This window comes from Sus scrofa, chromosome 14 (genome assembly GCF_000003025.6).
Source record: "Sus scrofa isolate TJ Tabasco breed Duroc chromosome 14, Sscrofa11.1, whole genome shotgun sequence".
NCBI classification, from domain to species: Eukaryota; Metazoa; Chordata; class Mammalia; order Artiodactyla; family Suidae; genus Sus; species Sus scrofa.
The window spans coordinates 74,551,614-74,576,449 of NC_010456.5; the positions used below are offsets into that span (position 1 = coordinate 74,551,614).

Below are 24,836 nucleotides of genomic sequence, written 5' to 3' on the forward strand. Positions count from 1 at the left end.
GCACCGTCACGGCCTCAGGAGCCCATCAGGAGCCTCTATTGCCCAGCCTCAGCCAGTCCAGCCCCCAACGGGCCTTCTCTTCCCTGCAGATTCTGTGGCCACCCTAGCCCTACGAGCATTAATGGGGAGACTCATAGTAGCACACACCTGGGATAGGCACTGACTCAAACAGGTGCTCTGGGTTGGGGTGGGCAGAGGGTCCACAGGGACTTAGGGCAATGAGGGCTCCACGCGCATGCAAGAGCTCACCTGGCCCCCTACTGCACCCATCCAGCTCTTTGCCAACGAGAGTGTGCCTGACCACGTGGGCTACGCCAAGGTGAAGATCACCCTCATCAACGAGAATGACAACCGACCCATCTTCAGCCAACCGCTGTACAACGTCAGCTTGTATGAGAATGTCACCGTGGGGACCTCTGTGCTGACAGTCCTGGTGAGTCCTCGCTTGCCTGCAGGGCCACTGAGCTCTGGGGAAGACCACGCGGAGGTAGCCAGAGGGATTTTGCCCAAGCCATCTGGGCATTCAGGGAAGGAGGTGCCCCCAGCCCCCCAGAGGCTGTGGTATTGGTGTATTAGAGCATCTGGACTCTTCTTGATGGTGTTTCCTTGGCCAGGCAGGGCAGCAATGTGGAAAATGGATTAACTTGGGGAAGGATGAGATTGGGCCCAGGATATTTTGGTTTTCTGCCTTGTCTCTGAGAGATACTGAGCTTAGGTGGGCCGGGAGCCCTGGACCTGTCCTTTAATGGGGATGGGTGCCAGCTGTCTCTCAGGAGGGCAACCCCCTCTATCTGAGCACAGGCGCCAAGGAAGAATGGGCTCCTTGAGAGTGCCTGGGCCTTCCCAGCTCTCTTTGGCTAGGGCTTTGACTCTTTGGATCAGTCAGTACTCTTGGTTGCAAAGGACAGAAACCTTTAAGTGGTTCAAGCAAAAAGGGGTTGGCTCATATAATTCAAAAGTAAAAGTGATTTCAAGTGTGGCTGTATCAGGCACTCAACAGAGCAAGAATCTGACTTCAGCACTGGACTCTACTTTTTTATATTGGCAGAGAGGGACACCAGCACCCCTAGGGTTACTTCTTACCAATATATCAACCCCAGTGGGGAAAAAAACATTCTTTTTCACTAATTCCAGCAGAAGTCCCAAAGCCGATTCTCATTGGCCCGTTTATTGGGCTATCCTGAAACCAGTCATCCTAATTCTGACATACTAGAGATGGGTCATCCGCCCCCTAGTGGAGCCAGGAGGTTGGGTCAGCCGTGTTCAAATTGTATGGGCTGCAAATGGGAAAAGGGATATTCTATAGGGCCCTCCATTATCAGAACAAAGTGTGTTGGTTGCTGAGCTGATCCAAGTGGTAGATGTGTGCTATACAAGCTAGGGGACTTGCCCATAGTAGGTACTCAATAAACATTGTGGGGTTTAAATCGCTGCTGCCCCTCCCTGCCCAGTGAGGTCCCCAAGGTCCTTCTGCTTCTTGCTCCATTCTCGCTCCAAGCAGAGACGTTGCCTCCCGATCCCCGGCCCCCTTCTCCAAAGTGTGTTTACTCTACAGACAGATGGTATGAAACTGTTTTGAGCCCCAGGCCCTTCCCATCTGACAGTTATTAATATTTCAAACAGCTGTTTAGCTAGGCAGGCCGTCAGACGTAAACAGTAAGTCGGCTGTGGCTGTTTTCCGTCCCCACTGCTCCCCTAGCCCGTGGCTCCGCCCCCTTTACACGGTGCTCTTTGCTATCAGTCCCCTGGTGCATGAGGCCAAGCAGGCGCTCCTACAGCCTCCAGGGGCCCAGCCAGAGAGCGAGTACCAGAGGCTCAGGACTTCTGAATCCAAAGAGAGCATCTACCACCTGGGTAAAGGACACCCAAGCAGCCTGTCCCCTGCAGGGCCTGAGACCACATAGCAAAGAATTTGGATGTCAAGCCCAGGCTTGGCGGGTGGCCGGGGACTTCTTCCTGTCATTCTTGCAGGGGATGGAGGGTCTCCCTTTGCAGTCCCCAGTTCCTGTGGCCCTGGCAAGGGTTGAGGGAGCCTAGGGGGCAGGGGTGAGGTACCAAGTGTGGGATGACACACCTCTTGGCTGATGGCTGGCTGCAGGTGCCAAGGACGGGGTGTCAGTCCCTGTCCCATCTCGGGTTGGCACTGGAGAGAAGGTTCTCAACTGCATTTCCTCAAGCTCTGGAGCAGTTCCTGGACCTGCATGGACCCCTGCCCATGACCCCTCTCCAGATGTTTAGTAGATGTATTCAGTCTCCTCTGTAGCTGCCTGAGCATCTGTGCCCAGGGCCGGCTCATCTGGCCATCCTCCAGTTCCTAAGGGCATCTGTCCAAGCCCTACCCACCTTCCTAGCAAACCCCCAGCCCCAGGGTTTGTGGAATTGTGCAGATATTGAGGGGGTTGTTTCACCCAACGATAAGCTCCAGCAGCAGGTTTGTGTGTCTGAAGTAAAACTGCGGGTCCGGCCTCCCTGCCTTCACTGTGTGCTGGTCTATTCATATCACCTCCAAGAGCCTTCATTTCCCCATCTGCAAAATGGGCAGGAGTGGTGCCCCCGCCCAAGGCTTCTGTCAAGCAGTGTTGACGAACGGATGTGAAAGCACCCCCTGGTGACCCCCACTCTCCCCAAAGTGTTGCCAGAACTCATAGCAGGTGGCAAGGCTCACAGCCACACCTGCCACACCCCCTGGCCTGCCCTGGCCTCTCCCACCCTGCCCTTCTCTACTCAGACCCGCGTCTGGTCCCCATCTCTCATCTCCTTTACTCAAGGAAGAGCTGAAGTTATAGCTGCCTGCTCAGGGACTGTGAAATTCCTTCTCCCTGACCTTTTCTGGGATGTTATTAAAATGTTTCATGGGCAGTTGTGTCAGGGAAAAAAATTATGAAGAAAAGGAAAATGTTTTAACTTGTGCTGAAGGCCAGTGCAGAACCTGCTGCGAGGGGCCTCCCCGTCCCCCTCCCCAGTAGGACCCTGTTTCTGTGGCTCATCACCTGTCCTGGAGGAAGGCAGCCATTCTGTAGTGAGGTGCAGAAGCTGGAATAGGAGGGGGCCGTCACCTCCAGCCTGGGCATCCCAGCTGTGGTGGAAAGGCTGGACCATCTCACCTCCCTGAGCCAAGGCTTTGAGGCCCTTAGAGCCCCTGGTTAGAGAAAAAGGAGTCTCAGTGGGTGGTGGGGAAGGAGTAGGGATGTAGAGGTCAAAGGCTCTACCTTGAGCCGCAACTCTGAAGGGTGACTACCCAAGTGAGGAGTGTGTTAGGGTCACGTTTACCCATATATGCTTGCTTATGGGGGGGGGTGTATATGTGTGCATATACACAGGCTTGCTCTTGTGTCTATATATGTGTGTGTGTAGGCAACGACATACATTCACACACGTGTATATGGCACACGTGCTTGTATGATGCTGATGGCTCCCCATCCTCTAGGTTGCAGGCTTTTTTCCCCCTCTCATATCTCCAGGTTTCTCTGATTCACACCTTCCAGTCCTGCCTCTTGATCTGACAATAGGGGTCAGTGGGAAGGCTGTGGGGCAGCTTCCTAGGCTTCTTCTGACCTTGGGGCAGCCCTGAAGCCTGGCCAGTGGTATCTGGGGCCTAGTGGAGTTTGTAGCTGCTGCTAGGCAGGAGGTGAGCAATCTAAATGTCCTTAAATCTTCTTTAAATACCTACTGTGAGGCAGTCACATGGCCCTGGGGGCACAATGGTGATGCGAGTCTTGCCTTCATGGAGTTGATAGTCTCTTGGGAGAGCCTGGTATTAGGACTAAGAAATGAATCTTGGAGTTCCTCTCATGGTGCAGTGGTTAACGAATCCGACTAGGAACCATGAGGTTGCAGGTTCGATCCCTGGCCTTCCTCAGTGGGTTAAGGATCCGGCTTTGCCATGAGCTGCAGCGTAGGTTGCAGACGCAGCTCAGATCCCACGTTGCTGTGGCTGTGGCATAGGCCAGTGGCTACAGCTCCAATTAGACCCATAACCTGGGAACCTCCATACGCTTCAGGAGCGGCCCTAGGAAAGGGAAAAAAAAAAAAAAGAAATGAATCTTTACATGAAGTATTACTTGTTATGATGGCGAAATCAGGGAGCTGTGAAAACCTCTAACAGGGCATCTGATCTTCACTGCCATCAGGGACGGCTTCCCTAAGGAAGTGGCAATTGCGTAGACATTAACAAGTGAGTGAGTGGAGGGAAGCACATTGGAGAAAGAGGGACTAGCATGTGCAAAGGCCCTGTGGCTGCAATGCTGGGGTGGGGGGGTATGATGTTCAAGGAGGTGGAAGGCTGCTCCTCTGAGGCTGGCTGGGGGGTAAAGGGGAGGGGAAAAGGGGGTGCTCAGCTGTCTCTCTTCCTCTTGCACTGCACTCAACCCAAACATAACCATCAAGCTGCTGTTCTGATAGAGAAGTCCAGTATCAAACCATCCACGTCTCTTATCTAGGCCATTGCGGTGGCCGATGGCCAGCCTTTGGAAGTGGCCGGCAGAGGTGGTGCCTGGGTTGTGCAAGGAGCCACCTTGGCCTCCTGCGGTGGAGCAGGTGTCCCCAGGCTTATTAGTTTTGAGTCTCCTTGTCAGTGAGAGAGGGACGTGGAGGAGGAACAGCAGCCAGGAGGGCAGGTCTTAGGCCTTCCCTCCCTGCTCCAGGTGAGGGTGGGGCAAAGCAGGGCTGGGCAGAAGAGGAAGCAGAGCAAGAAGGAGAGGCACACAGGAGCCTTGACGGGACAGGTGTGGGGCCCAGGACCAGCTCAGTTTGCTCTGTTCCAGAAGAGGCTGAAAGGCATAGCTTCTCTCTCCCCTCCCTGCCCTCTTCCCAGCCTGCTCTCGGGGGCCCGGTACCGTCTTGGGCAGGGCCCTGCATCCAGTTCTTTTGTGGGCTCGTCACTCCTTCTCTGGGGCTTGGTTTTCTCCCCATCAAGCAGAGAAAGTAGTACCTGCTCAGCCTGCACTGGCTGGGTTGTTGGGAGGCCCTAGGGTAGTCATATGGATGCAAATAGTTAAGGGTTTGTAGACCTAAGAAGTGGTTCTTATCATAGTCCTTGCAGGGCCCCACCTGGCCGCCCTTCTGCCTGTATATAAGCCTAGCCCCTCTGCAGTGGAGCTTTGACGGGCCACGGAGCTTGTCTTCTCCTCTGTCACCTGGGGAGGTGCCCTAACTGGATCCTATGGGGCAGAGTTGTGGTGAGAGTTGAGCGAAACAGTTGGTAAAGACGCTCGGCACCGAGCCTGGCCGGGAACACTCAGAAAATGTCAGCAAGTCATGCCAGCCTCTCAGCTGAGCTGTGATTGAGTGAGGACTCACTCAGAATCACAGCCCTGCCCCAGGGAAGCGGTGTAACTGGGCAAGTCACTGAGCTTCTGGGGCCCCAGTGTCCTCGTTATAAAATTAGGTGGTTAGGCCAGTGCTGCTTCAGGGCCTTCTGGCTCCATGAGGCTTAATTCCAACTCACTCTGCCCAAGGGGAAAGGTTGGCTTTAACTGTTGAGTTTCACTCCTGGTGACATAGACATGCTTCCTGCCCTTCGAGGGTCTCTCACCCGCCCCCTGTCCCTAGCGCTCCCTTGCCTGCCCTACCTTCCTTCTCTCAACCCCTGAATGGAAATTTGGTGAAGATTCCAAGGTGGTGGCATCCCTTGGAATCCCTGACCTCTTCCCAGCCTGCCCTTGGGAGCCCTATAGTGTCTTGGGCAGGGTCCTGCATCCAGTTCTCCTGGATCTGCCCAGCTTTTCCTCGTCATCCAGCCTGTCAACAGCATCAACAGAAACAGCCCTGCTGCCATTGGTCCCCTCCTCCTCTGCCTTCAGTGAACACCACTGACACCAAAAGGAGACAGTGTGTTGTGATGCCACTACCCCTGGCTGACCCTGGCAAAGGCCAGCCAGGGTCCTGGAAGAATTGAAATGCAGGCACCTCTTCCATCACCAGTCAGGCTGCAGGGCCTCTTTCCGGTCCTGAGATGCCCACAGGCTCAGGGCACACCCCCTCCCATATCGTTGACGCCAAAGGCTTTAACAGAGGTCTCACCTGGGATCTGGGAACTTGATGGTCCAGCCAGGTGGTCCGGGAAGGCCAGTCCCCAGCCTCGGCCTCAGGGAGTGCTCCCTGGGCCCTCTGGCTCCTGGCAGAGGATTTGCTTCTCTGCAAGTGCAGGGATGCTTTCCACCTGCATCAGCACCTGCAGGAGGGAACTTGGGGAACAAGGGTTTGAAACCAGTGAGGCCCAGATGGAGATCCTGCCCCTACCCTTACTGTCTCTGTGACCCTGGAAAGATGCCTGGCTGTGTCTGATCCTCAGTCCCCAAAGTTTGCAGTGGGGATGATAGTAATAATATTTACCCCATGATTAAAAGAGATGCATTTAGAGCGCTTACACATAAGAAAGCAGAGTGACAGACAACCGTGATTGCGAGTGCTGTCCCCATGATTCTTAGCCACCGTGAAGCCTCCATCTTATTCAGGTGTCAGTGGAGCTTCAGAGAACACTGGCTCTTAAACTGAGGTCTCTGAGTTCCTGGTTTCTCTGCCTTTGGCTCTGATTTCCTTTGACACTGAGTCCTCTCAATTGGCACTGGTGAGTTCTTATCCATGTCCAACTCTGGGACGCGAACACTCAAGCCCCAGCCTCAGGGAGCAGAAGACAGAAAAGGGTTAAATGAGAATGTAAGAGGGGGACCAGGGCTCTTAGAGGAGGCAGACAGCAGATTGGCAGGAGGGTTGGCTTCCTGTGTGTGCGGCTGGGCCTTTGCTTGGGAAGCTGGGTTTGATGCTCTGCTGTTGCCATCTTGAAATTCTTTTTTTTTTTTTTTTTTTTTTTGTCTTTTGTCTTTTTAGGGCCGCATCTGTCGCATATGAAGGTTCCCAGGCTAGGGGTCTAATCGGAGCTGTTGCTGCCGGCCTACGTCACAGCCACAGCAACGCCAGATCCAAGCCATGTCTGCGACCTACACCACAGCTCACAGCAACGCTGGATCCTTAACCCACTAAGCAAGGCCAGGGATCGAACCTGCAACCTCATGGTTCCTAGTCTGATTCATTTCTGCTGTACCACTATGGGAATTCCCTTGAAATTCTTAATTTTGGAAACAAGGAGCCCTGTGTGTTAGTGTTGCACCGGAAGCTTGTGCAAATTACATAGCCTGTCCTGGCTATAGGAGCTTCATTCTCTGCCCAAAGGAGATCTGTGGTTCTCCACTCTTTCATCTGTTCCTCACTCAGCCATCGCTTGTTTTGTGCCACGCTTAGAGCACGGGGCCACCAAGCTCATGTCAGTTCTGATCGCTGCCTGAGAAACTACCCACACTTGGTGACATGAAGCAACAGCTGTTTTCTTACGTTCATGGATTGGGTCGGTCAGGTATATGGGGCAGGGAGCCCTTCTGTGCCCCTCCAGGTCTGGGGGTGACCCCAGCCATTGGACCAGGCTTCTCCCTCTGTCTGGTGCCTGGGCTGGCCTAGCTGGACTGTGGCCTGAGCCCCTGCCTGTGGCCTCTCCATGTGGCACAGGCACCTCAGGGTTGTAGAGGGAGCATCTCAGAGGAGGCCTCTGTGGAACCAGTGTCCCGAGATAACCAGGCGGAAGCTGTGTGGCCTTTTTTGACCTACAGGTCACCCAGAATCATTTTTGCTGAATTCTCTGGGTTATAGCGAGTCACCAAGACAAGTTCAGATTTAAGAAGAGGGGACGTAGGGATGTAGACCCTCCCCAGCTGTCGGTGGAAAGAATGTCATAGAATTTGCACAGATGAAGATGTCTTAGACCCACTCGGAGGTTGCTCCAAATCAGTGCGCCTTTACTGAGATGTGGCACGTGCCCCTTTACTGAGATGTGGTGCCAGGAGGGAGCCAGTTCCTTCTCCCTCTCCTGGGTGTTGTGCAAACACAAGCAGAGGCACAGAGGTGGAGGGGGACCCTTCAAACCCCATTTTTAGCCTGGTGAGAGCTCTCCACCGATAGTGGGAGGAAGGGAGTGGAGAGAGTAACCCCAGGCACTCCCCGGATGGTAACGCTTCAGTGCCCTAGGCCTGCGTCAGCATTCAAGGCCCCCACATTCCTGGTGCTCAGCTGCTTTCCAGCTCTCTGCCCTGAGAGACCTCACACACCTGCTCTCCTGCCAAAACAGATCCCCCAGCTTCCCTGCACAGGCCCTGCATTTCCTAACACGACTCCCCCACCAGCTCTCCCCACCTCCTTGTCTGAGACCATCAAAAGCCTGCTGACCCTAAGAGCCAGCCCAATTGGCAGCCTCCCCATAACGAGCCACCTGCTCTGGTAACAGGCATGGGCCCACCTTTCCCAACACCCCCCGCCCCTGCCAGCTCCCCCATGCACCTGTACCTGGCTTTTCCTGGCTGCTCTTAGCACTCCTGTTGGAGCATCATGGCTAATGTCCTTTCCTCCCCACTGCACAGAGAACCCCCAAAAACAGATTCTCTCTCTCTGGCTGCCCCCCATCCCTGGGGTGTGCGGCGCTGAGTCAGTTTGACTCCTGTGATCTGAGGTGTCTAGGGTAGCTTTCTGGAAGGAGGGTTGGAGGCAGAGGTCTCATGGGGGAAACTGAAGTTTGGAAAGGGTTAGTCATAGCCAAGTTCACCCAACAAGTCAATGGTGGAGATATTTGTCTGAACGCAAAGCCTCATACCCCCATGTTTCACCATGTGTGCCAGGCTCCCACACACCCCCTCTGGCAATGGCACAGGGGGAAGACTGCTGGACAGGGAGCCCCTAGGACTCTAGACCACTGACTTGCTGTGTGACGCTGTGCAAGTCTCTCCCTCTCTGGGCTTTGGCTTCCTGATTAGTCCAAGGAGACGGTAAACCAAATGCCCTCTGATTACCCTTCCTAGGTTAGGCCAGGTATGGGGATGCAGACCCAAGCCCAGGAACAAAGGCTGGGGGCAAGGTGGTGCAGTAGCCACTAGATTCCAGGATCCCTTGGTCCTCCTAGTCCTAATCGGGGCATGTGATTACAAGGTCAAAGCTGAAGTATGCCCAGCCCCTCAGCCTGGCTCTGCAGACAGATGTACAAGAGCTGATCTTGCTTCCTTGGCTGCCGCTGGCGGAGCTGGGTACCCTGTGAGCCGCTGTGTCCCCCCGCCCCTCCCAGAGCAGGACTCTACTCTCTCTGGCATAGAGCGGGCTGCCCGATGCAGCTGCCATACTCCTTCATGCCTGGAAAGACGGCAGTGCACAAGCCAGGCAGACGTCCCTGCATATTCCAGGAGCAGGAGACAGATGGTGAATAAGAAAATACAGAGTGTGTCAAAGGGGGAGATGCACATGGGGAAAATTAGAGCCAGGGTAACGGGGAGCAGGGGAGTCGTGCTGGGTGGCATTGTTACAGTGTTTTACCAGGTACTGGAGGAAGGCAGGCCTCTCAAAATGGTGACATTAGAGGGAGCCCTAAAGGAAGCTGGGGGAGTCTGAGTTGAGAATTCTGGAGCCACCCCAGGCTGAGGGAGCTGCAGGTGAGAGTGAGACAAGAGCCTGGTGGTGTAGATGGAAAGGCAGAAAGAAGGGAGGACCTGAGGAGGTCGGGAGGTGACTGAGGAGGACAAGGGGTTATCAGAGGTGACTGTGCTAAAGGGGAACTGGATGATCTTTTTTCTACTTTCTTCTTTTGTTCTCCTCTGTTGCTGTTTGATGACTCTCTTTAGTGTTGTGTTTGGATTGCTTTTTCTCTTGCATGTGTGTTTCTTTTTTTTATTTTTATTTTTTTCATGGGGATCAAGTTATTCTTACATGTATACATTTTTCCCCACTTTGTTCTGTTGCAATATGAGTATATAGACATAGTTCTCAATGCTACTCAGCAGGATCTCCTTGTAAATCTATTCTAAGTTGCATGTGTGTTTCTATTGCAGATTTTTGGTTTGCAGTTACCGTAAGTTTTTGATATAGGAGTCTGTATATATACAAGATGATTTTAAGTGGCTGGTCTCTTAATTTCAAATGCATTTCCAATATCTTGCATTTGTCCTCTCCTTTTCTCATGATTGCTGGCTGATGTCATATTTGTGTTTGGATGATTTCCTACCTTTACCATATGTTTGCCTTTACTGGTGAGGCTTCCCATTTATAATTTTCTTGTTTTTAGTTGTGGCCTCTTATTTTCCACCTAGAGAAGTTTCTTTAGCATCTGTCGTAAAGCTGACTTGGTGGTGCTGAAGCTTTGGCTTATCTATAAAGCTTTTGATTTCTCTGTCAAAACGTAAACGAGAGGCTTGCAGTTTAGTGTTCCTGGTAGTAGGTTTTTTTCTTTTGCCACTTTAAATATATGGTGGCACTCCCTTCCAGCCTGCAGTTTTTGCTGAAAAAAATCAGCTGATAACCTCATGGGGGCTCCGTTAATATGGTATTTGTTGCTTTCCCCTTGTTGCTTTCCTCCATTTTTTTTAAAGCTTTATTGAAGTATAACTGATTTATAATGTTTTTGATGATCTCTGCTGTACAAAAGATCTCTCATCTTTTCCCAAATAGATTATCACAGAGTATTAGGTAGAGTCCCCCATGCTATAGGGCAGGTCCCAGTTGACCACCCCTTCCACGCAACAGTGTCAACATGCCAATCCCAAACCCACAATCCATCTCTTCCCTCACCCCTCTTGTTCACTTTGGTAACCGTAAGTTCGCTTTCAAAGTCTGAGTCTGTTTCTATTTTGTAATTCATTTGCATTTTTTTTAAGGATTTCACATGTAAGTAATACCATATGATGATTGACTTTCTCTGTCTGACTTCACTTAGTATAGTCATCTCTAGGTCCATCCATGTTGCTGCAAATGGCATTATTTCAAATTGCTGAGTAATATTCCATTATGCATATATGTTCCACATCTACTTTATCCATTCCTCTGTTGACAGACATTTAGGTTGCTTCCATGTCTTGGCTCTTGTAAATAGTGCTGCAGTGAATATTGGGGTGCATGTATCTTTTCAAATTACAGTTTTCTCTGGATATGTGCCCAGGAGTGGGATTGCTGGATCATATGGTAGTTCTATTTTTAGTTTTTTTGAGCAACTTCCATACTGTTCTCCATAGTGGTTGTATCCATTTACATTCCCATCAATAGGAGAGGAGGGTTCCCTTTTCTCTGAACCCTCTCCAGCATTTATTGTTTGCAGACTTTTAGATGATGGCCATTTTGACTGGTGTGAGGTGATACTTCATTGTGGAGTTTTGATTTGCATTTCTCCAATAATTAGCAATGATGAGCATCTTTCCGTGTGCCTAATGGCCATCGGTCTGTCTTCTTTAGAGAAATGTCATTTAGATCTTCTGCCCATTTTTTGATTAGGTGGATTTTTTTTAATAGCTACACGAGTTGTTTGTTTATTTTGGAGATTAATCCCTTGTTGGTCGCTTCATTTGCAAATACTTTCTCCCGCTCTGTGGGTTATCTTTTCATTTTGTTTATGGTTTTATTTGCTGTGCAAAAGCTTTTAAATTTAATTGGGTCCCATTTTTATTTTGTTTTATTTTCATTACTCTGCGAGGTGGATCTGAAAGATTGCTGTGGTTTATGTCAGAGAGTATTCTGTCTGTGTTTTCCTCTTAGAGTTTTATATTATCTGGTCTTCCATTTAGGTCTTAATCCATTTTGAGTTTATTTTTGTGTATGGTGTTACCTAGTGTTCTAATTGCATTTTTTTATATGTAGCTGTCCAATTTTTCCAGCACCACTTATTGAAGAAACTGTCTTTTCTCCATTGTATATTCTTTCCTCCTTTGTCATAGATTAGTTGACTATAGGTACCTGGGTTTATTTCTGGGCTCTCTATCCTAGTCTATTGATCTATATTTCTGTCTTTGTGCCAGTACCATACTGTTTTGATACTGTAGCTTTGTAGTATAGTCTGAAGTCAGAGAGCCTGATTCCTCTAGCTGTGTTTTTTCTTTGGCTATTCAGAGTCTTTGTGTTTGCATACAAATTTACAATTTCTTCATTCTAGTTCTTTGAAAAATTCAATTGGTAATTTGATAGGGATTGCCTTAAATCTGTAGATTGCCTTGGGTAGTGTAGTCATTTTGAAAATATTGATTCTTCCAATCCAAGAGCATGCTGCATCTTTCCATCTGTTTGTGCCATCTTTGACTTCTCTCAATAGCTCTCATAGTTTTCAAAATACAGGTCTTTTGACTCCTTAGGTATGTGTATTCACAGCTGTTTTATTTTATTTTTCTGGATGTGATGGTGAATGGGATTGTTTCCTTAATTTCTCTTTCTGATCTTTCATTGTTAGAGTATAGAAATGTGAAAGATTTCTGTATGTTAATTTCATATCCTGCAACTTTACTGAATTCATAGATGAGCTCTAGTAGATTTCTGATAGGCTCTTTAGGATTTTCTATGTATAGTATCATGTCATTAGCAAACAGTGATAGTTTTACCATTTTCTTTTACAGTTTGGATTCCTTTTATTTCTTTTTCTTCTCTGATTGCTGTGGCTAGGACGTCCAAAACTATGTTGAATAATGGTGAGAGTGGACATCCTTGTCTTGTTCTTGATCCTAGCAGAATTTCTTTCAGCTTTTCAGTGCTAGAATGATGTTGGCTGTGGGTTTGTAATATATGGCCTTTATTACATTGAGGTAGGTTCCCTCTATGTCCACTTTCTGGAGGGTTTTTATCAGAAATGGAAGCTAGATTTTGTCAAAAGTTTTTTCCACATCTATAGAGATGATAATATGGTTTTTATTCTTCAGTTTGTTAATGTGGTATATCGCACAGATTGATTCACAGATATTGAAAAACCTTGCATCCCTGGGATAAATCCCACTTGATCATGGTATGTAATCCTTTTAGTGTGTGTGTGTGTGTGTGTGTGTGTTGGATTAGATCTGTTAGTATTTTGTTGGGGATTTTTGCATATATACTCATCAGTGATATTGGTCTGCAATTTTCTTTTTTTTGTGTGTGGTATCTTTGTCTGCTTTTGGTATCAGGGTGATGGTGGCCTCACAGAATGAGTTTGGTCATGTTCCCTCCTCTGCAGTTTTTTTGGAATAGTTTCGGAAAGATAAATGTAACTCTTTTCTAAATGTTTGAATTTGCCTGGAAGCCGTCTGGTTCCGGACTTGTGTTTTTTTGAAAGTTTTTTTAAATCAAGCTTTTAATTTCAGTGCTTGTGATTAGTCTGTTCATACTTTCTATTTCTTTCTTGCTTGCTTTCTTTCTCTCTTTTTAGGGCCACACCCATGGCATATGAAGGTTCCCAGGCTAGGGGTTGAATTGGAGCTGTAGCTGCTGGCCACAGCCACAGCCACACAGAATCTGAGCCACATCTGCGACCTACACTAGAGCCCACAGCAATGCCGGATGCTTAACCTGCTGTGTGAGGTGAGGGATCGAACCTTCATCCTCATGGATGCTAGTAAGGTTTGTTAACCACTGAGCCACGACAGGAACTCCTATATTTTCTATTTCTTCCTTGGTCAGTCTTGGAAGATTGTACCTTTCTAAGAATTTGTCCATTTCTTCTAAGTTGTCTATTTTACTGGAATATAGTTTCTTTTAGTATTCTCTTTAGGTCCTTTGTATTTCCATGGTGTCAATTGTAACTTCTCCTTTTTCATTTCTAATTTTATTAATCTGAGCCCTCTCCCTTTTTTTCTTAACAAGTCTGGCTCAAGATTTATCAATTTTGTTTATCTTCTCAAAGAACCAGGTTTTAGTTTCATTGATGAAGTTTTATTCATCTCTATTCCATTTATTCCTGCTCTGATCTTTATGATTTCTTTGCTTCTAGTAACTGTGGGTTTTGTTTTTTCTTCTTTCTCTAGTTGCTTTAGGTGTAAGGTTAGGTTGTTTGAGTTTTTTCTTGTTTCCTGAGTAGGCTTGTATTGCTATTAACTTCCCTCTTAGAACTACTTTTGTCACATCCCATAGGTTTTGGATCATTGTATTTTTGTTTCCATTTATCTCTGAGTGTTGATTAACTTCCTCTTTGATTTCTCCAGTGATCCATTGGTTATTTAATAGCATACTGTTTATTCTTCAGGTGTTTGTGTTTTTTTTGCCAGTTTTTTTTTTATAGTAGTTTTCCAGTCTCATAGTGTTGTTGTCAAAAAGGATGCTTGGTATGATTTCAGTTTTCTTAAAACTTGAAACTTAAGGCTTGATTTGTGGCCCAAGAGGTGATCTATCCTAGAGAAATCAGCTGATAACCTTATACAGGTTCTATGTGTGCTTGAGAAGAATGTGGTATTCTGCTGCTTTGGGTTGGAATGTTCTATAAATGTCAGTTAATAAGTCTGGTCTGATCAGTCATTCAAGGCCTGTATTTCCTTACTGATTTTCTGTCTGAGTGATCTGTACCTTGCTGTAAGTGGGTTGTTAAAGTCCCCTACTATTATTGTGTTATTGTTGATTTCTCTTTTTATGGCTGTAACAGTTGCCTTATATATTGAGTTACTCCTATGTTGGATGTGTATATATTTATAATTGTTATGTCTTCTTCTTGGATTGATCCTTTGATCATTATATAGTGTCCTTCTTTGTCTCTTGTAACCTTTATTTTAAAGTCCATTTTGTCTAATATAAGTATTGCTACTCCAACTTTCTTTTGATTTCCATTTGCCTGGAATAACTTTTTCCATCCTCTCATTTTCAGTCTGTATGTGTCCCTATGTCTGAAGTGGGTCTCTTGTGGACAGCATACATATCGGTCTTATTTTTGACATTCAGCCAGTCTACATCTTTTAGCTGGAGCATTTACTCTGTTTACACTTAAGGTAATTATTGATATGTATGTTTTTATTGCCATTGTGTTAATTCTTTTGAATTTGTTTCTGTTGGTCATTTTTTCCTTCCCTTCCCCTTTTGTTCTCTTGTAGTTTGATGACTATCTTCAATGTTGTGTTTCGGCTACTTTGTCTTTTTAATGCAAGTATCTATTGCAGATTTTTGGTTTGCAGTTACTATGAGGTTTTGATATAGCAGTCTCTTTATATACAAGATTGTTTTAAATTGCTGGTCTCTTAACTTCAAATGCCTTTCCAATATCCTGCAGTCACACTTTCCTTACCATCACTGGTTTTGATATCATATTTGTGTGTGGATGACTTCCTACCTTTACTGTATGTTTGCCTTTACCAGCAAGCCTTCTCATTTGTAATACTCTTGTTTCTAGTTGTAACTTTTTCTTTTCCTGCTAAAGAAGTTCCTTCAGCATTTGTTGTAAAGCTGATTTGGTGGTGCTGAACTCTCTTAGCTTTTTTTTGTCTGTAAAACTTTTGGTTTATCTGTCAAATTTAAACGAAAGCCTTTCTGGGTAGAGTGTTCTTGGTAGAAGTTTTTTCCTTTTCATCATTTTAAGTATACCATTCCACTCCCTTCTGTCATGCAGAGTTTCTACGGAAAAATCAGCTGATAACCTTGTAGGGTTTCCCTTACATATTATTGCTTCTCCCTAGTTGCTTTTAATATCATATAATTTTTGTCAATTTTATTATATGTCTCTTGGCATGTTCCTCCTCGGGTTTTTCCGTGCAGGACTTCGCACTTCCTGGACTTGAGTGAAGGTTTTCTTTCCCTGTTAGGGAGGTTTTCAATGATTACCTCTTCAAATATTTTCTCAGGCCCTCTCTCTTCTCCTTCTGAGACCCCTGTAATGTGAATGTTGGTACATTTAATTTTGTCCCAGAGGTCTCCTAGACTGTCCTCATTGTTTTAAGTCTTTTATCTTTATTCTGTTCCAAGGCAATGATTTCCACCAATCTGTCTTCCAGCTCACTTATTCATTCTTCTGCCTCACTTATTCTTTTTTTTTTTTTTTTTTTTTGGTCTTTTTGCTATTTCTTTGGGCTGCTCCCGCAGCATATGGATGTTCCCAGGCTAGGGGTCGAATCAGAGCTGTAGTCACTGGCCTACGCCAGAGCCACAGCAATGTGGGATCCGAGCCGTGTCTGCAACCTACACCACAGCTCACGGCAACACCGGATTGTTAACCCACTGAGCAAGGGCAGGGACCGAACCCGCAACCTCATGGTTCCTAGTCAGATTCGTTAACCACTGCACCATGACGGGAACTCCTGCCTCACTTATTCTTCTATTTATTCCTTCTAGTGTATCTTTCATTTAAGTAGTTGTATTGTTTATCTCTGTTTGATCTTAAATCTTCTACCTCTTTGGTAAACATTTGTTCTAATTGGTCTGTACCTCCATTCTTTTTTTCTGAGATTGTGAATCATCTTTCTATCATTACTCTGGATTTTTTTTTCAGGTATATTGCCTATCCCCACTTCTCTTAGTTGTTCTTCTGGGGTTTATCTTGTTCCTTCATCTGGAACATATTTCTCTGTCATCTCGTTTTGTCTAACTTTTTGTGTTTGTGGTCTCTGTTCTGCAGGCTGCAGTATAAGAGTTCCTCTTGCTTCTGGTGTCTGCCCCATGGTGGGTGAGGTTGGTCCCAGGGCTTGTGCATGCTTCCTTATGGGAAGGACTGGTGTCTGCCCACTGATGGGTAGAGCTGGGTCTTGTCCCTCTTGCAGGTGGGGCTGTGTCAAAGAGTGTGTTGAGAGATGGCTTTGGCCTCTGGATGACTTTAGACAGCCTATCCTATCTGCTGATGAATGGGGCTCTGCTCTCATCCTGTTAGTTGTTTGGCCTGAGGCAACCCAGCACTGGAGCCTTCAGGGGCCAGGATGGGGCCAGGTCTCAGTGCCAAGATGGTGATCTTTGGGAGAGCTCATACCAAGGAATATTCCCTGGGGCCTCTGCCACCAGTGTCCTTGCCCCCATAATGAACCATAGCCAACTCTGCCTCTGCAGGAGACCCTCAAAGACCCAAAGCTAGGTCTGGTCTAGGCTCCTATAGAGTCATTTTTTTGTCCTGGGCCCCAGTGCTCATGAAACCTTGCGTGTGGCCTCCAAGAGTATAGTTTCTCTTTCCTCCAGTCCTTTGAAGCTCCTGCACTTAAGTCCCACTGTCCTTCAAAGACAAATGCTCTGGGAGCTCCTCCTCCTGATGCCAGAACCCCCAAGCTGGGAATCGTGATATGGGGCTCAGAACTCTCGTTCCTGTGGGAGAACCTCAGCAACATAATTATTTTTCAGTTTGTGGGTCACCCACCTGTTGGGTATGGAATTTGATTATATTGCAAAAGCACCCCCTACCATCTCATTGTGGTTTCTTTGTCTTTTAATGTAGAATATCTTTTTTTCATAGATTCTAGTCTTTTTTTTCCTTCTTTTTCTTTCTTTTTTTAAGAGCTACTCCTGTGGCATACAGAAATTCCCAGGCTAGGGGTTGAATCAGAGCTGCAGCTCCTGGCCTACGGCACAGCCACAGCAACATGGGATCCAAGTGGTGTCTGTGTCCTATAACACAGCTAATAGCAGCAGCAGATCCTTAACCCACTGAGTGAGGCCAGGGATGGAACCCACATCCTCATGAATACTAGTTGGGTTCATTACCACTGAGCCACAATGGGAACTCCTCCAGTCTTTTTTGTTGGTGATTGTTCAACACTTAGTTGTAGTTTTGGTGATTTCGTGAGAGCAGATGAACTCAAGTCCTTCTACTCTGCCATCTTGTCTCCTAATCCAGAAGAGGATCTAGATGAATCACCAAGGCTGTTTTGTGGAGAGTAGGACAGTAGGAGAGGGCAGAGAACTCCAAGGTGGAAGCAGGATGACTAAGTGACAAACAATGGCTCCATGCCGGTGGCAGTGGAGGTGGGGAGTAGATTTAGGAGCCCTCCCTTTGCCCGCCCTTCTCTTGCAGCCCATTCTCAGTTCTGAACAATGGTTTCGCCATTCTCATCCTCAGACCCAGCAAGGCACACCCATCTTCATCCCCTCTTGACTGCCAGGTGCAAGTGGGCAAACAGCCTTGGGCTGGAGTCCTACCTCAGCTTTTCACCACAGGTTGGCTTTGGGCAGGTTACTTACTGTCCCTGGGCTTCAGTTTCCCCCTCTATAAAATGGGGAGAATATTCCCAAATGAGCAATGTTGTAGGATAATGTGTGTCCCAGGCCTGCACACAGAAAATGCACTTGTGGTGGTACCAGCCCCTGCTGCCTGCCAGGTGTCCAATTTTGTCCATGCTGCTCTAGAGTAGTGGCCTCTCTCTGCTTTTGATGCCAGTGCTTCAGCTTGATTCTCTACTTGTATAAAGCTGGTGACAGAAATTGCCAACATAAATTATTAAGTCTGGGAGATGATAATACCACCCACTGGGTAGGATCTGTCCAGATGCTTTAGCAAAACTCAACAGAGACGGGCAGGTCAACATGAGAAAGAGCGGAAGCTGGACTTCCTGACAGCCAAGTCCCTTCAGCCGCCCTTCCTGCTGCCCACCCCCACTACTCTGCACTTTCTCCCCAGCCCCTCTTGACATCCGCTCACACGGGCATCTTAATTGATCTCATTGTTCTCCAATCTCTAGAGACCTGAGACTCCAGCTGTGCTTAAACAGAACAAAATCTCTTCCAATTTCCCCACCATTTAAAAGAAAATTGAATTCTTTATCTGCAGCCTGGGGAGGGGAGGAGAGAGGCTAAAGACACACACACACATACACACACACATACACTTAAATGGTAGTCACCCCAGCTCTACTCCCAAGCTGACCTGAAAGGCCTTTGTAGATATACCCTCCCCTGGTTTTAGGGGGCATCTAGGCTGTACTTCTGGGCCCCTTTAATCTGCAATTCGGGCTGGTGTTGCTGGCCAGGCACTGCGAGGGAGCTGAGCTGGCTGATGGTGATTGACAGGTCCAAGTTCCTCTGTCTGTCAGGCCTCAGTGCTCCACGGCTGTGTTTATCTCTTTAATCTAAATATCAATCCGTAAAACTGAAATGGGGATGGAATGAGAGGTAGGACAGGTGCTAAGGAGAGAGAGAACACAGCTGGCTGTCCACTGCCACCCTGGCCTTCTGCAAGGAGCCTTGGCAGGGCTTGTGGGTTGGGAAGCCACAGAGGGGCTGCCTGTGACTGGCTAGGGACTGGGTCAGAATGGTGACCTGGGGATCCCTCAGCTCTGCCGCCCCTGATGTGGATTGTCCCAGACCTTGCTTAAGTTCTGACGGTTTCCAGCTATTTAGTTGTCGCTCAACTATTTCATTTTTGGCAAATTGATCTAAAGCCCCTTTTCTTGTCAAGCCTTGAATGCCTCCCTCGGGGTGGTGCCTCCAGAATCCCCCAACCTTGACAGGAGCAGCTCTGTCTGCCACTGACCTTTGCCCCTCTGCCAAAAAACTGAGAGGACCCTGTTATTCATCACCACAGGCCTAGTGAGTGGGTGTTTTGAGCTCAGTAAATGCCCAGCACTTTATAGTTGGTTATTTTATAGTCTGTAGCTTGTTGCTACAGAAGAGACAAGTAACAAGCTATAAAGTGTTGGGCAGGAGTTCCTGTCGTGGAGCAGTGGAAACAAATCCAACTAAGAACTTTGAGGTTGCGGGTTCGATCCCTGGCCTCGCTCAGTGGGTTAAGGATCCAGCATTGCCGTGAGCTATGGTGTAGGTCAAAGACATGGCTCGGATCCGGCATTGCTGTGGCTGTGGTCTAGGCTGGTGGCAACAGCTCCCATTAGACCCCTGGGAACCTCCATATGCTGCAGGTGCAGCCCTAAAAAGACAAGAGCCCAAAAAAAAAAAAAGTGCTGGGCATTTACTGAGCTCACAACATCCATTCACCAGACCTGTGGTACAGAAGAAAGAAACAGAAGTTCAGAGAGGTAAGTAACCTGTAGCCAGCCAGCTAGTGAGTGACCAAGCCAGAGTTCAAACAAGGTCTTCCCTATCTAAAGCCCCAGGGTCCCCGTCCTGTTGGCTGGTCACCATCAAGCACCCATTCCCATGCTGGGCTCCAGCCACTTGGAATCAGCTGTCTCCAGGTGCCCATCCCAGTACTGCCCTGGGAAATAAGAGCTGTCCCGTCACCGGGTGACCTTGAGGAGGCTCCTGGCTCCAGGGCCCTCGGTGCCCTCATCTGTAAAAGAAAGGAGTTGTGCTAGACGCTCTCTAAGGCCTCCTGTGCCAACAGCGTGTGACCACCTGCCCCTGAGAGCCCCCTCCTGCACCAAGAGCTGTGATTCCCTGCCCTCTGCTCCTGTCAGTCACCCTTCAATAGGTTAGCTGCTGATTGTTCCTCTCAGGCAGTTGCTCAGAGGACACCAGAGCGCAGAAAATAGACCCCCTGGGCTAGCAGACAATGGGTAGCTGTAAGCGTGACCAGGGCCAGAATGAGTTCATCAAAGCAGTACAGCAAATGGCTATACAAAGTCCACATGTGCCACCTGCCAGGAGGGTCAGGAGCCCTGGGACAAGCCAACAGAGAAGGGGTGGGCCCTGAGCAGCCACCAGGGAGCAGGTGGGGGAAAGCCTGAGGGAGTGGGTAAGGGTGCCCACAGAGGTTTAGGGAGAAGTTGAGCTGTGCCTGCTGGGTCTGGGGTGACTTAATCTTGTTGCTCAGTCCTTTTTGGAGGGGATGACAGCTGTGGTTCATATCAACCTTGTTTCTAGAGTGGCTTAAAGTCCCATATGCCCACTGGTTTGGTTAGTGTTTTCCAAACTTTTTTTTAAATACCATGGTTCATAATAAAAACTATGTTTAACTTCATGACCCAGAATACATACGCACACATCCATGTGTAGGATAAAACAATACTTCCCTACTATAGTGATAATAAACACTAGTTCTTTTGATTTAATTCTACTAGATTTCGTATTTTAATGAGAACTTTTAAATGTACTCTCTTAGCAACTTTCAAACGTGTAATATAGAGTATCATTAACTATAGTCACCACACTGTATGTTACATTCCCAGAAGTTTATTTTATAACTGAAAGTTTGTACCTTTTGACCTCTTTCACTCATTTTGCCCACCCACAACCCTGCCTCTGGCAACCACCAATTTATTCTCTGTAGCTATGAGCTCAATTTCAGTGGTGGTGATTCAATTCTACAGGAGTACCCATCATGGCTCAGCAGTAACAAACCTGACAGGTATACATGAAGATGCAGGTTCAATCCCTGGCTTCGCTTAGTGGGTTAAGGATCCAGCGTTGCCATGAGCTGTGGTGTAGGTAGTAGATGCAGCTCAGATCCTGAGCTGTGGTGCCTCTGGTGTAGGCTGGCAGCTGTAGCTCCAATTGGACCCCTAGCCTGGAAACTTCCATATGCTGTGGGTGCAACCCTAAAAAGACAATCAATCAACTCTGCATATAAGTGAAAGCATATATTATTTGTCTGTCTTTGACTTATTCCACGTAGCCTAATTCCCCCAAAGAGGTCCATCTAGTGTTGTCACTAAATGGCAAGATTTCCTTCTTTTTATGACTGAATAATATTCCAGTGTGTGCCTACGTTTTCTTTATCCATTCTCCATCAGTGGACACTTAGGTTGTTTCCATATCTTGGCTACTATAAAAAAAAATGTTGTAGTGAGCATGGGAGTTCAGATATCTTTTCAAGTTAGTGTTTTAATTTTCTTCAGATAAATACCCAGAAGTGGAATTGCTGAAACATATGGTAGTTCTATTTTTAAATTTTTGAAGAACCTCCATACTATTCTCCATGGTGGCTGCACCAACTTACATTCCCACCAACAGTGCAGAAGGGTTTTCCATCCACATTCTCATCAATACTTGCTATTTGTTTTCTTTTTAATAATAACCATTTTGATAGGTGTGAGGTAATATCTCATTGGGGCTTTGATTTTCATTTCCCTGAGGATTAGTGATGTTGAACACTTTTTCAAGTGCCCATCTGTATGGTGTCTTTAGAAAAATTTCTATTCTGATCCTCTGCCCATTTTTTAATTAGATTGGTTTTTCTATTGAGTTGTATGCATTTTCTAGAGGTATTTTGGATATGAACCCCTTATCAGGTGATTTTCAAATATGTTATCCCATTCAGTAGGTTGTCTTTTCATTTTATTGATGGTCTCTTTTGCAGTTAAGAAGCTTTTGAGTTTGATGTAATCCCATTTGTTTATTTTTTTATTTTATTGCCTTTGTTTTTGGTGTGAAGTCCCAAAAAACCATCACCAAGGCTGACATCAAGGAGCTTCCCACCTATGTTTTCTTTTGGGAGTTGTATGGTTTCAGGTCTTATATTTAAGTCTTTCATCCATTTTGAGTTAATTTTATATATGGTGAAAGATAGTGATCCAGTTTTATTCTTTTTCATATGACTGTCCTATTTTCCCAGCATCATTTACTAAAGAGATTGTCCTTTCCCAATTGTATATTCTTGGCTCCTTGTCATAAATGAATTGACCTATATATATGGGTGTATTTCTGAACTCTCTATTCTGTTCCACTGATCCCTGTGTCTGTTTTTATGCCAGTATCATACTGTTTTGATTTCTATAGCTTTGTATTTTGAAATCAGGGAGCATGATACATCTAGCTTTATTCTGCTTTCTCAAGGTTGCTTTGGCACTTGGGAGTCTGTTGTAGTCCTACACAAATTTTATATTGTTCTATTTCTGTGAAAAATGCCATTGGAATTTTGATAGAGATTGCATTGAATCTGCAGATTGCTTTGGGTAGTATGGAAATTCTAACAGTATTTGTTTTTTAATCCATGAACATAGGATATCTTTCCATTTACTTCTGTCATTTTCAGTTTGTTTCATCAATGTCTTAGAGTTTTCAGCCTACTATTTTGTTTCATTCTACAAGATTTCTTTTTTTAATGGTAGTTATGACCCACTAAATTTAATTTATGATCAATTAATATATGGTAACCTAAGAAGGAGCCTTCTCTGTTACTGTGTAATGATGATGATAATGATATCATCTCCTGTTTCTCAAGTGCTAACTACAGGGGGCCAGAGTGGTAAAGACCCCAGACCCCAGGTCCAGGCTTAATTGCCCAAGTTCATTCTGGCTCAGCCATTTTTGAGCTATATAATTTTGAATAAGTTACTTGTACCAGTAATGACCCAACACAGCTACCACTAACAGAAACTCCCCAATCATTGCTTAAGCAAGATCAAAATGTATGTCTCTCCTATTTAAAAGTAGTCTAGAAGTGAGCAGCCTTGATTGGTTCCTTCAAGCTCACTTTCCGACCATTCCTAGAGTGTGGTGCTCATCTCTATGGTCCAAGATGGTTGCTACAGCTCCAGCCTTCGCTTCTAGATCCCAAGCTGCAGAATGGAGAAAATGAAGAAGGGCACTCTCCCTTCTTTTTTTTTAAATGTTGTTTTAGAACTGCCTCTAATAAATGTTCTACATATAGATTTTAATTAATCTGAGCATCTTTGCCATTTAACAAGAGAGTTTAACTCCATTACATTTATCGTCATTATCAACATGCTTCATCTCACCTTCATTGTCCTTTTTAAAATGCTTTCTTACTATATCCTTTGTTTTCTATGTTTTTAATCTATGGTTTACCTTTTTTAAGTTTTATTGAAGTATAGCTGATTTACAATATTGTGTTAATTTCTGCTGTACAGCAAAGTGACTCAGTTATGCATATAGATAAATGTTCTTTTTATTCTTTTCCATTATGGTGTATAACAGGATTTTGAATATAGTTCCTTCTGCTATACAGTAGGACCTTGTTGTCTATCCATCCTATAGTTTGCCTCTTCTAATCCTGAACTCCCAATCCTTCCTTCCCCCATCCCCACCTTGGCAACTGTAGTCTGCTCTTGATATCTGTGAGTCTATTTTTGTTTCATAGATATGTTGATTTGTGTCGTGGTTTAGATTTCACATGTAAGTAATACCATATAGTATTTGCCTTTATCTGCCTAGCTAACTTCACTTAGCATGATAATCTCTAGGTCTTCAATGTTGCTGCAAATGGCATTATTCATTTTTTAATGACTGAGTAATATTCCACTGCATATATATATTATATTTTCTTGATCCATTTGTCTGTTGATGGATATTGAGATTGTTTCCATGTGTTGGCTATTGTAAATAGCGTTGCCATGAACAAAAGGATGCATGTATCTTTTCAAATTATAATTTTGTCTTGTATATACACAACAGCAGGATCACTAGATCATATGGCAACTCTATTTTTAGGTTTTTGAGGAAGCCCCGTATTGTTTTCCATAGTGACTGTACCAATTTATATTCCTACCCGTAGTGTAAGGAAATTCCCTTTTCTCCATACCCTCTCTTGCGTTTATTATTTGTAGAGTTTTTACTGATGGTCATTCTGACCAGTGTGAGGTGGTACCTCACTGTAGTTTTGATTTGCATTTCTCTAATAATTAGCGATGATGAGCATCTTTTCAATGTCCCTAATGGCCATCTGTATGTCTTCCTTGGAGAAATGTCTATTTAGGTCTGCCCATTTTTCAATTGGGTTGTTCATTTTTTGTGTTGTTGGGTTGTATGAGCTGTTTGTTTATCTTGAGAATAAGCCCTTGTCAGTAGCATCATTTGCAAATATTTTCTCCTAATCCTTAGGTTGTCTTTTCATCTTGTTTACGGTCTCCTTTGCTGTGCAAAAGCTTGTAAGTGTGATTAGGTCCCATTTGTTTATTTTTGCTTTTATTTCTATTGCTTTGGGAGATTGACCTACGAAAACATTAGTATGATTTATGTCAGAGCATGTTTTGCCTATGTTCTCTTTTAGGAGTTTTATGGTGTCTTACATTATATTTAAGCCATTTTAAATTCATTTTTGTGGATGGTGTGAAGGTGTGTTCTAACTTCATTGATTTATATGCAGCTGTCCAACTTACCCAGCACCACTTGTTGAGGAGATTGTCTTTTCCGCATTGTATATTCTTGTCTCCTTTTTTGAAGATTAATTCATTTCCCTTTAGAAGACTTCTTGAAAATGCCTTGCAAACTTCTGCTTTCATTTTACTGGCCAGAACTTAGTTATGTGCCTGTGTTCTGGGATCTGGGAAACATAG

General features: G+C 45.8%; 1 protein-coding gene across 8 annotated transcripts in view; it reads left to right on the forward strand.

Moving 5' to 3' along the window:
- Nucleotides 1–24,836, forward strand: part of CDH23 (cadherin related 23) — a 467,077-nt gene that overhangs the window by 284,067 nt on the left and 158,174 nt on the right. For all 8 annotated transcript variants that reach the window (XR_002338421.1, XM_021072656.1, XM_021072657.1 and 5 more), the window contains one exon: nucleotides 275–433. Coding sequence is in view for 7 of the 8 variants with exons in the window: in XM_021072656.1 (XP_020928315.1) it covers nucleotides 275–433 (159 nt within the window). In the remaining variant the exon portion in view is untranslated. The remainder of the gene's footprint in view (nucleotides 1–274; nucleotides 434–24,836) is intronic.